The 12,787-nt window shown below is 32.6% G+C and overlaps 1 protein-coding gene and 1 long non-coding RNA gene across 4 annotated transcripts in view; one reads left to right on the forward strand and one right to left on the reverse strand.

Annotated features, from left to right (window-relative positions):
- Positions 1–7,376, reverse strand: part of LOC100640750 (cilia- and flagella-associated protein 74-like) — a 15,479-nt gene extending 8,103 nt beyond the window's left edge. For all 3 annotated transcript variants that reach the window (XR_002184856.1, XM_019996542.1, XM_019996541.1), the window contains exons 1-16: positions 7,278–7,376; positions 6,285–6,499; positions 5,734–5,822; positions 5,399–5,503; positions 5,123–5,233; positions 4,607–4,713; positions 3,785–3,950; positions 3,624–3,726; positions 2,857–3,020; positions 2,729–2,759; positions 2,240–2,347; positions 2,013–2,158; positions 1,724–1,820; positions 1,267–1,344; positions 1,172–1,216; positions 600–718 (exon numbers count right to left, since the gene is read on the reverse strand). Coding sequence is in view for 2 of the 3 variants with exons in the window: in XM_019996542.1 (XP_019852101.1) it covers positions 600–718; positions 1,172–1,216; positions 1,267–1,344; positions 1,724–1,820; positions 2,013–2,158; positions 2,240–2,347; positions 2,729–2,759; positions 2,857–3,020; positions 3,624–3,726; positions 3,785–3,950; positions 4,607–4,713; positions 5,123–5,233; positions 5,399–5,503; positions 5,734–5,822; positions 6,285–6,499; positions 7,278–7,338 (1,745 nt within the window). In the remaining variant the exon portion in view is untranslated. The remainder of the gene's footprint in view (positions 1–599; positions 719–1,171; positions 1,217–1,266; positions 1,345–1,723; positions 1,821–2,012; positions 2,159–2,239; positions 2,348–2,728; positions 2,760–2,856; positions 3,021–3,623; positions 3,727–3,784; positions 3,951–4,606; positions 4,714–5,122; positions 5,234–5,398; positions 5,504–5,733; positions 5,823–6,284; positions 6,500–7,277) is intronic.
- Positions 7,377–7,381: 5 nt separating this feature from the next.
- On the forward strand, positions 7,382–7,775 carry LOC109582006 (uncharacterized). Its single transcript, XR_002184857.1, has 2 exons — positions 7,382–7,454; positions 7,507–7,775. It is a non-coding gene; the product is annotated as an uncharacterized LOC109582006 (long non-coding RNA).
- The last annotated feature ends 5,012 nt before the right edge of the window (positions 7,776–12,787 follow it).

Genomic DNA, 12,787 nt, shown 5'->3' on the forward strand with positions numbered 1-12,787 from the left:
CGAGCAAAACACGCATCCGTCCCTGGTAGATCCCATAGATCTTACAGTAAATATAGCACATATTATATGAACCATGGTTTCTCGGTGAGTATCAGTAATGTAAGACCTTCGCCCCTCGATGTCTGCCCTCGGCTTCGCCTCGGGCAGACATCTCGGGGCTCAGGTCTTACATTACTGATACACACCTCGAAACCATGGTTTATATAGTACATGTACATGTATGCAAATTGTTTTAACCAATTTTAATGCTTTTCACATTTTGCATAACAAAAGTACATGCATGTACAATGTACATGTACATGTACATGTATGCATGAATGAAACAATTAAACAACATGTACATAAAACATATCAATTATGTTTATGTACACATACAACAAGCAATAAGCAGTGTGTGCAAATACATGTAAGAGATACAACGTAGTTAAATGTACATGTCCTTTTAATTTACTGTCCACGTCTAAATTTAATTTACTTTTAATTTACTGTCATTTAAATGTACATATCAGGTATACATATATACATGTACATAAATGAACAGGACAAAAATGAATAATGTTTGCATGTACATACATGTACTTGCATGGAAAAAAACTAACTCAATTTGTACGAAGTTTTTGAGATTATCACTGGCTCCAAGTAGTTTAACATGACTGATTGAATATGACACATTAGTTAACTGCACCTTCTTTTTATATACTTTTCCAACATCAAAATCCTAAAGTAACACACAAGTATAGAAAAATAATGGATCTGCCATGCTACAAAAATGAGAGCTAGCCTACATGCATACCATGTACTGTATATGTACAATGTACATATTCACATGTACATTTACAGTATTTCCAGTTCCTCCTGCATGATAAAGACTAATGGTGTAAAAGAGACATGCTCAATGTTACAATCCTACAATATTGGCATCTTTTATCTTTCTCGTTTCTCCAGTGGCAGGCTTTAATACATGTAGCTGACTTACATGTATTATTTACTGTAGATTGTATGATATATAATGTACATGTACATGTCCATGTACATGATCATTGTGTGTGTAAATACATGTACAATTCATAGCCGTAAAAAGTACAATTCAAACAATCATTTTTCCCATCGGAATTGTTACATGCATGTACAGTATGTGTACATGTGTAAATGTGGGTATATGATACTGTACCTTAAATATAATTTCTTCTGGTTTGCTGAGAAATGAATGTTCTCCCTGATAGTAATACATGTAATCAATAACAAAGTAGTGTACAGGTATAATACCTTGAATACTTTTCCTGCAGCAACTTGAGTAGATATCACACTTTCTTTTAGCTTCGTAAGCCTCTTTTCCATTATAGACTAGATTATAACAATTTTTGATATAAAAAATAATAGAAAATAAAACAGTATGTGTATACAAACAATTTATGAGCTGTGGTTTTAAAACAGAAAGAACAGCAAGACATGCACATATGCAGTTTCATAATTATTGTACAGTATACAAAATAAGCTTACTAGAGTAATTTCCTTTAATTTAGACATAGGCCTCTTTATACTCCCATCAATAAACAGTAAAGGCATGCATGTACATGTGCAGCTCCTTCTCATTAAGCACATGTGTATGCATATGTATATATATATGTACATTACAAGTACATGAAAATGTAAATGTAAAAGTACATGCATGTACATGTGCCTGTGTGGCCCTGTAATTATAGTTAATGCACGCAACACAAACCTGCTCCATTTTGCTTCGTTTAATTTGTTTTGCTAGTTTCTGCTCTGATTTTGGCTCCCATAAACCAGGTATATCTGGTTGAAGTAGTGTCTTCTTCCTAAAAGTACATGTACTTGTACATGCATTAACAAAAAAATTCAACTCTCCCTACATGCTATAATTTATGACTTAAACATAATTAAAATGACAAACAAGTACAATGTAATGAATAATTATTATCATGTATGCACTCCATTTTATTTTCTCATTGCATAATAAATATACTTTCTCTATATGTACTCTATCTTACATAGCCATATCTTTTGATGGCAGCTTCTTAATTGAAGTATCACTACCAGTTTCATCTGCAGGTACATTCTCTTCATTACTTTCAGTAACAGTAACTAATCCATCCTCTTCATTTTCATCACTTGTTTCAAGTTTAATTCCTGTTTTCTATATGTGCACATACACGTACATTACATGCAGAAATGATAATTACATCTACATTTATGTCAAACGCAGTGTATAAAGTACTTTTGTGGTAGCTCTATCTTTCTTCTGTGCTAAATCTTGATGTTCCTGTTGTTGCGATTGTTTAGATAATCTCTTAGTTTCATCCAATAGTTGAGAAATGATCTCAGCCTAAAAGTACAAGGGTTAGAATTTTTCAAAAATTCACTGGCTTAAGAGCTGCAGTGATTTTGAGTAAAACATAAACTGGTTTGTTTTTGTGGTAAAATATTTTCGTGCAACAATTTTCATAAAATTTTCTGAATACATGCATGTACTGTACATGTACATGTAGTTTACAATCCATGTGGCAATAAATAATTTTTCATTTTAACTTATGCAATAGAGACACAATGGCAAGAAAAATGCAAAAGTCACAGAAAATGTTTCACTTAAAAAAACCTTGGTGATATACAATGTACAGAGTACATGTGTATCTATATACAAATACTTACAGCATAAATGTACAACATTAAACATGCTTGTGTAACAAAGTACATGTATATACCGTACTTGTCTCCTTTTAATTTTCTGCTCAAAAATCCTACAAGCATAAAAGAAAGTATGAATCACTATGCATGTTATATGTTACAATGTACATGTATATTCTAAAATGCTACATGTACATGTGTATATCTTACTGTTTTTCTTTGCTTAATTGCTCTAGTCTTTTTCTTTTTAATATAATAACAGTGGGATCCTCTCCTCTCATTTCCATCGCCAGTTTTGACTTCTCTTCCTCTTCTTCCTTCAATTTAGTCTTTTCTTTTTCTTTTAGTAGTGACTGATGAGCACGCATTGATTCCTAATAATTATAGATTCATTTCATGAGTATGCTTGTATCCTTGTACACATACATGTATATGTATATTATAGAATATTACACAATGTTAATATACTGTATAGCTAGAAAATTCGGTGGAGTGAAAATTCGGTGGAGTAAAACTTTGGCGAATTTGGCAAATTAAGGTCCATTTGACAAACTTTTAGTCTACAATTTGATTTTAACTTTCAAACCTCTTTCAGAGTCAGTTTGCCAAATATTAGCACTCCAAATTTTCTAGCTATATGGCAAACATGCATGTACATGTACATGTATTTGGAACCTACATGTACATGTACATGTATATTGGTACATTTCAATATTTGTTGTACATGTGTACATGTACATTACATGAATGTACAAGTAAATGTATATAATGCATGCCAACTGAGGGATAGAAGTACATGTACAAATAGACAATGTACATGTACATGTATGTGATCTCAAATTTGTTGAATTTCATGTATACTGCATGCATACATTGTACATGTACATGTACATGTAATGCATGATAAAATGAAGTGTAACCGTACATGTGCATGTACTGTACATGTAAATGCAATATAAGATAAAGCACGCAATTACTTGACTAGATTCAATATTTTTCTTTAAACTAAGTAAAGCTTTTATCCTTGTCTTTCTATCTTCAAGCTCTATCTCTTCATTAGCAGCTCTTTCTATCCTAAGTCTAACATAAAGGTACAAGATTAACCATGAAAATTAATATCATTTTTTAATTTTTGTACTTTGCTGATTTCTCTCGTAGATGTTGTTGAAGTTTCTCTCCTTTCTGTGTAGACTGAACAGTTTTAATGGCTGCAACCTTTCGATGTCTTTTGTCTCTTTCATCTTTTAAGTCTCTTCTTTGAGCCTCAATCACTTCTCTAGTCTGTGTCTGCACTCTTAGTAATCCTATAAATGTACACAATGCATTAGGTTTCAATGACATGTACATGCAGAATCAAAATGTATGTATACACAATCCAATTATGGCATGCATGCATGCACTCTCAAATAATGTAGATGTGCATGTACATGTACCATACAAAATAAGATGAGAAACTTCTAGGGCCTTCCTTACATATAGTACTCTTCCCAACACAGAATGAATCAAGTACACGTACAAGGAAATTTTGTAATTGCTTCTGCTCTCATGAGCAAGCTCTCTCAGATGGCAGGGCCATTGAAACAATATACTGTACACTAAATGTACATGTACATATACATGTATATGTACTATATAATATGCTGACTAGTCAAAGACACATATACATGTACTGTACATGGATGATTACATCTTTACTTATAAATTATTGACAATTTGTTTTGGTAAGAATGACAAAAAAATTTAAGATTGTAATGATAATTAAATCTTTGGCAATCTACATGTCTCAATTACCAGTAAGTGTATAATGTATTGAGGACATAACCACATCCATAAATTCAAAAGTCATAATGCAGTAGCATGTACAGTATGTACCGTACATGTATATGATGTACATGTATATGTATATACATGTACATGTATATGTATTTATACATGTACATAGGCCAAACAATTCTTGTACCTTGTTTGTGCTTGTGCTGTTGTATTATCATCTTCTGTTGTTGATAAAATGATGATGGATCACTACATTCAGTTGACTGTAGTAGCTGGGCCTCTAACAGATCAAGCCTACACGTGTACACATACATGTATACATGAACATTACAGGAAAGGCTACAATTATAGCAGCTACATTAATTTTGTCTACAATGTGAGGCAGCAAGTGCAAATTCAAACGGAACCTTTTCTAAATAGTCACTGTGCTACATGTACTTAAAATCCAATTACAACTATACACAGTACATGTACATGCATGCATATGTACATGCATGCATATGTACAGTACTTGCAATCATTTCTGATTTATGCAAGATACATGTACATCTACATGTAGAAAATATTGATAACCCAAATTAATATACATGCATGTACATGTACTTTACAATTTGGAAAGAAAACTATTGGAAGAACAAATCTATTGACCAGTACATGCATGCACATGTACATGTATATAAAAATCTATTGATAAGAAACTCACTCAAGTTGACTTATTTTAATTTTAAGATCATCTTCATGACATTGTTTTACTGATAATTCTTTTCTTGTTTTCTCTAACTGTTGCTTAGCTAGTCCTGAATCATTCAAAGGCCTTAAAGGGGAAAAAATGAAGAGTAATCTGGCAATTGAGTTGACTTATATGCTACATCTGTAGCACAAAAGTAGCATAGCACACACATCTATACACATTAGTTACTGCATGTACTTTATTGTACAAGTACTACATGTGCATATACATGCACTAGTACAATCATACTTAGTCTGTTCAGGTGACTCTTCTTCTAGCAGTAAACCTGATTCAATCTGATAACATTCAGTTTTTAACTTCCTTGCACTTTCTCTGCACTGAGACAGCTTTTTCCTATAACAGAAAAACATAACAGTTTCAAAAATTACATACTGTGATTTAATTTTTTAATTGTACATGTACATCTACATGTACATGTACATGTGTATGTCTATCTAAATTCTTCTATCATTTTTCATCTTGCCAAATAAGAGTCAAAGTAAAAATTTCCTGACATACAATGTACATGTACATGTAGATGCACAGTATCTCACATGTACTGCATGTGAACATGCATTGATTACATTGCTTGATGTAATTCTGCTTGCTTTTCCTCCAAGTTGTCATTCATTTGAGCCATGTTGGATGATAATTTGTAAAATTCTTTTACTTCCTACAAAATAACATGAAAAAGTAATTATAAATCTGTAAATATACACACAGTACAGCAAGAAATTAAACACAGTACATGTACATGTACATTGTACTTGTAGCCTACATGTAGCTTGTACATGTACCGTAATTCCTCTAAATATTCGACGCTCTAAATTTGAAAATAAATAATTATTTCAAAATTTCTACCATAATTCATTCTAAAAATTCGTTTTTAATATTATTGTTCAACGTGGTTCTAATTTCATCACTTGGCTAAGTTCAGTATGAGAGAAGGATACTCTGAACAGCCAGGTTAGTATACAGCTGGTTTTGTGTATTATTGGATCCCTCCAAATTCAACAAAATAATTTATTTATAAGCTTCATAGCTACTCTCCCTCTAAAATTTTGTTTTTAAAAATTACAAATACAAAACTTGATGTGACAAATTTTTAGAGGAATTACGGTATATTTATATTTACTTTTCTGTTAAGCTTCTGCTGTTTCTTCACATTAACCGATGAAGATTTAGGTGGATCAGTTATACTGCCACTGTCATCCTCAAAATAAGAATTAGTGTTAAGAGGGACACTCTCTTCCTCTCTTTCTTCATAATCTTCATATTCATCAGAAAGGCCGCCTCCAAGTTCATTCTCACTACTGCTACTACTGGTGGTTGTAATGCTCTGATCAAAACCTAAATGTACATGTACATGTACAGTATATGCAATCAATCACATGCACAAATCAAGATACATGTACATGCATGTAATTTAGTATAAGAATAACCCTCCTAAACTCCTAAAGTAATGTACATGTACAATGTACAGTACATGCACATATCGTATACATGTAGCTTGAGGGACTTACATGTACATGTGAACTTTGTGCTAATAAAGCAAAACTTTAAGTACATGTGCACATACATGTACATGTATATCATGAATTTAATTTTGCTGGTGAAGGTGGGAGCTGTTGATACATGTACATGTACATGCATACCCATTAAATAATGCTTTGTGAAATGATGCATAGCAAACAGTGATCACTAATCAAGATACATGTAGCATATACATGTACCATGTAGCCAGAAAATTTCCAGAGACTTAACTTTTGCTAATTTCATGGTTTTGTTGAAATTTGTAAATTAAAATCTGTGACAGTAGTGACAAGTAGTCTCCCGCAGCCACACTCTCCACCCCTTTTTGACTTTTGGATGGCGTCCAAAAGTCAAAAAGCGAGACTAAGTGACAAAATGGTGGAACACCTTGATTTACAATAGCAATGCATGGCCAGTATCTCTGGCTGGCAGTACAGAGAATATATTAGATACAATAAGTGATTGTTCAAGTTACACAGTGAATGACTTCACAATATTGAAGGTGAGAACCCTTCAGTAACATGCTGAACATGCAATTTATTTTGATACCAATTACAACAAAAATTCGATTACACAGTTAAATAAAATGACTTGCCTTCGCTGTTCAAATCCTCCTGTGAGGACAAATCTTGGTATCCTTCGATTATTTCGTCCATTATAGTCCGTTACTATGGTAACGGCATGAAAGGGTTAAAAATTATTTATAGCAATGGATGCAATGGGTGATTGGGTTTTAGCTCGGGTTTTAGACTCAAGGATAGCTCAAAGAATGGTAACTAAACTATAAACACTACATGTATTAGATGATGTAAATATACTTTTAGATGTACTATCTGGTGAGAGTCAGACTCAGTCTGGTCTAGACTGTCTAGTACATAAATAGCTGGAATATTATGTATATATACATATAATGTTATAAGTGATATAGATCTAGATCTTGATTCCCGGCCACGAGGAGTTTGAAGCATTGAACTTGAAGTAACACTAAGATTAACAGTTGAATTTTACTAATAGAATATATATCCTTTGTCATTTGAACATTATTTCTTTTCAAAATTTTCACTTAATTGTTTGTTGGCTGAAAGCACAAAAATTTTATTGAATGTGTCTGGTGGTTTTGAAATTTTTCTATTATATGTACATGTATGCACAGTGCCGTTCTTCAGCTCATATTTTACATGTACATGTATGTACATGTAGTTTTATGAGAGGCAAAACTTTGGCTAAGGCATACTGTGTAGTCGTGTACCATCTGCAATAGGCAGAGGGTTATGTTAGCCATCTTGAAGTAGACTGTACAAGAAATAAAATATTAACTATTTGTATAGTTGTCCTTTACACGATTTATCATTATCAAAGAAAATTGGATTTTTGGACTTAACTTAAAGCCAAATTGCTAGAGAGATAATTAAGGCTCTGAAGAATATGTACTATAGGTAATATGTTTCCAAGTAGTAAAAACTTCAAGGGAATACAGGGATTACAGGTGGTTTTTGTTGTGCTTTTGGATTCCTTTACAAAAGTAGTGAGACATTACCTTTAGAATAAATAAAAATATTTACTGGCAGTTTATATACATGTACATGTACTGTGTGATACACATGAGAGACTTATTGAAGGGCTTCTACAATGGCGCAAGTTTGACTGAAAGTATACATCTTAGCAACTTATTTTCTCTCTTGTATGGAAAAGTACTATTAAAGTCCAATAGTATGCTAAGTACATTTTGTGTGTCAATAAATGAGCTTGTTGGCAGGCTATAGTAATATTCTAATGTATGTGTTCATTTTGCTTATGAATGGTTGCACACTTATTGTACTACAGATTCACGCCCAAGAACTGAAAATTACATCTTCCTTCTCTCTCATGCAGTTATGATCCTATAGAACTCACATAATTCTTCTTTTATTTTCTATGCTTATTCAGGTACATGTACGTGCATGTATATACATGTACATTGTAGGTACCGTACTTGTATACATGTACATACATACATGTACATGTACATATATGCATGTATTTGACATGTGGCAAGTTTTGGTATTGTCTTGTTAGATTGAGCTTAATATTTGTGACCTAGCTTTTATAGGGTATTGGGTTGTTGATATGAGTGAAGTGGGAAAAAATGGTTTGTGAAGGACGTACACCTCAATTTTGGCTATGCCATTTTTGAAGCCTTTTCTGTCCATTTTTAACAATTTCAGTTGTTATGCTTAGTGTGTTTATCATACATGTCATGCATTGTACATGTACAGTGTAATTTGCAGGACAATAGAACAACTGATGTGTTCTTATTAAGCCACCCAAGCAAGCTACATGTACATGAATAAGCAAGTTAATCAAGTTATACCATACATAATCAATAATTTTTCTATCATAATACATGTATTTGGCTGATTATTCTGGTACTACAACTATGCATACCATTGTCAGGAGTGTTGTATATACTGTATGTACAATGTATATGTATTGTACATCTGTATGCATTTAGACGTATAATTATGCATGAATGCTCTGCGCACAATAAATCCGCACAGAGAAGAAATCCCCTATGCAGCTGGATAAATCCCCTATGCGGCTGTATTGTTAGGAATATGTTCTGTTCCCACCTGTCATAATATTAGTAACCTTATGACTGTTTTTGCTGTATACTCTGTGTTATGCCGATCCACATTTCAGCTTCTGAGAATGGATAGGAGGGCAATGGGTTGAGTCATGCAGTTCAAATTTGCTTTCATTGTATGTATAGTCACACATGAGACTTTATGTATGTTTTTTACATTTACATGCATGTACATTGTGCATGAGTGCTTACACACCTACTCTGTATTGTAGATACAGTGTATGTGCCCAGAGATTTTGAAATGACATGTTCCTCTTCTCTCAACTTTGATTTTCATGAATACATGTAGGTAGTACAATTGCACATGTAAATTTGTACATGTACATGTATATATTTGAGCTAATTCTGAAACCCAAAATAGCAAGTTAAAATTGAGTATTATACTGATATAGATTTACCAGTATACATGTACATATAGTGTCAGCAGGTAGGACTAAGATAGAGCGATAGCCAACAAATATGGATATACTGAATCGACAATGACAACAATAATCAAAGAGCTCTTTTAGAATAAAGTGTGTGCTTATAGATATCAGAGAATTAAGTTCTAAAGTGTTCTCTTCAGGCAAGCCTGTGTCAGCAGAATTTTATATGCATTCTAGTGTTAGGTTTGCAATACTAACAATTCATTTAAATGTCACAGTTTTGAACATGTTGCTAATGCTTGCCTGTACATACATGTACATGTACATAAAACATTGTGTGTTTTATAGATATACACATGTACATGTATGCATCTTCAATGTTCATGTACACAGACACTAAATTACATGTACACATTAGATTTACTGTTATTGCTTGTGGTCAATCAAATATGAGTAATGGTATAAATTAAAAAGTTGAGTAATAGCAAGGGGATTTTTAAGGATGAGTTTCCTTTAAAAGTATGTCTAGTTTACATGTACAGTACATGTAGTGGTTGAAGGTTTCCCTGCAGTAGTGGTAGAAAGTTAGAAACTTGTCTCATGTGGAATTGTGAATGGCAAGTAAATACATTTTTAGCATAATGTGCTGTAATTAAAAGTATATGTACTTGTAAATGACAATTTTTTCATTTAATATAAGTATCATCCTGTTTTTTACTTTGGTATTTTATTACATGTACATGTAGGTACATGTACATGTACATGTACAAATTTAAATGTACTTTAGTGTATGGATGTGCTTATAATGTACATGTACATGTAGTATAAAGTAAAAACTATAATACTTGTACGTACACGTATATGCTATCAGGACTCCTGATACTATGCATATACATGTACATGTACATGTATTTTTCATTGTGCTGTGTTTTAGAATTTTTTTTGCTTTTACCGTCCATCATAATATTTGTAACCTTTGACTCTTTTGCTTTATGTGTACATGTACTGCAGTATGCTCTATGTATAAATGTCATATTGCAACATTTACTATGGTACTCAAATATTAAATAAAAGCAAGGTTATTTTTCAGGAGGAGTTTCATAGTAGAAACATGTCTAGTTTACATTGTACTGTACATCTATGTACATTTTACATGTATGTATGCTGTGGTCAAAAAGTACCTTTAGTCAGCATTAGCAATCCTGACTCAGCAGAGTATTAGCTGTCAATTTTGATACTGATAAAAGAATGCTGTGTTAGAGAAACTTTATCATTTTGCATTGTCATTGTAATATCTGTACTTTGTGGGGATTTCTAAAGAATTCCCCTCTTAGTATCTTACAATGGTTGAAACTAGGAAACAGTTTAGTTTAGAAGGCATTACATGCACAGGTACATGTACATGTACTTGTAAATGTACATGTAGTTTCATCATAAACAATGGTAGTGTAATAGTAATAGTAAAAGATAATCAATATGAAAAATGGTAAACATTATGTACAGTACATTGTATGTACATGTACATGTACATGACTACACTTACATGTATTTAATTTCATTATTTTGCTTGTGACACACCACATTCTGTATATTGTTTGTTAAAGCTCTCACAAAGTTTTTATGGTATGTATAGGTATCAAATTCTTACAGTAGAGCTTCTATATTTCACAGAACATTGTGACCGCATTACATGTTACCATAATTATTCAGGTGTTTTTATTTCAGAGATACTTTCGTATAGTTTTGTAGGACAAAAGTTTATATGCATGTACTCTTACTGATGCAATCAACTTGCATGTCCTCATTGCAAGAGAAAGAATACTATATACATACTCTCTTGATACTCATAAAATTTACATGTGCAATGTGCTTGCATATCAATATAATTATTCTGGATGTTCTCTAGTATTGTTTCATAAAAACACAATGACTTAAGGCGGGTTCTCAATATGACGCATTGTTTTTTATGCACTAGCGTCATGACCGGAAGTGCTGTATAAACCAATGGAAGTATGCGTCAATGCATCAGAATAGAATTGTTTTCTAATCTGATGCATTCACACATGCTCCCATCAGTATTCATATAGCACTTCCGGTCATGACGGACATGCATGCGTCATATTGGACACCCGCCTTAAGTAGTGGTTATACCTTGTACAGAAAATGAAAGTACAGTATCTATGTTTGTACATGTACACAAAAACTTAATCGTATTCACTTAATTTAATTTTAGATGCCTTCTAGTATTAGGTTTCAATACATTGTTAACATGTTACTAATGCATGCATGTACATGTATAAACCATCGTGTATTTTATGAATGTATGCATCTTCAATGTTCATGTACATACATGTATACCACGAATTTCTGTATATAGCTAAAAAATTTGGAGTGCTAAAATATGGCGAATTGACTCTAAAAGAGGTTTGGAGGTTAAAATTTTGGCAAAATTTTAACTCTGTGTATGCCTCTATGGAGCCTTATCAGATGAAAAATTTGGCAAATGGACCTCAATTCACCAAATTTGCCAAAGTTTTACTCCACCAAATTTTTTAGCTATACAGCCCAGTACATGTTCATGTACATGTATGTACCTATAGGGTTAGATCTACTGTTATTGCTTGTGGTCAATCGAGTATAAGAGTGTAATGAGTGGAGTGACGGCAAGGGGATTTTTCAGGAAGAGTTTCCTTAAGAAATATGTCTAGTTTACTGTACAGTACATGTTGGGGTTGAAGGTTTCTCTACAGTAGTGGTAGAAACCTGTCTCATGTGGAATTGTGGAAGGCCACAAGTACATGTAATATAACTTCAGTATTGCATTTTTAGCTTAATGTGTTGTAATTAAAGGTACTTGTAAAGAACAATTGTTTCTTTAATATTACCTGTTTTTCACTTTAGTAGTAAGGTACATGTACATGTAATCATACATGTATGTACATGTACTTTAATTGGTGTATGGCTCTGCTTATAATGTACTATAAATTAAAAACAATAATTGGTACATGTATACTGTCAGGACTCCTGATACTATACATATGCTTATATATTTCATTGTGCTGTGGTTTAGAATTTTTTCTTGCTTTTACTATCCATCATAATATGTAACTCTTTTGC

Source organism: Amphimedon queenslandica, unplaced genomic scaffold, assembly GCF_000090795.2.
Source record: "Amphimedon queenslandica unplaced genomic scaffold, v1.1 AMPQUscaffold_13406, whole genome shotgun sequence".
Taxonomy (NCBI): domain Eukaryota; kingdom Metazoa; phylum Porifera; class Demospongiae; order Haplosclerida; family Niphatidae; genus Amphimedon; species Amphimedon queenslandica.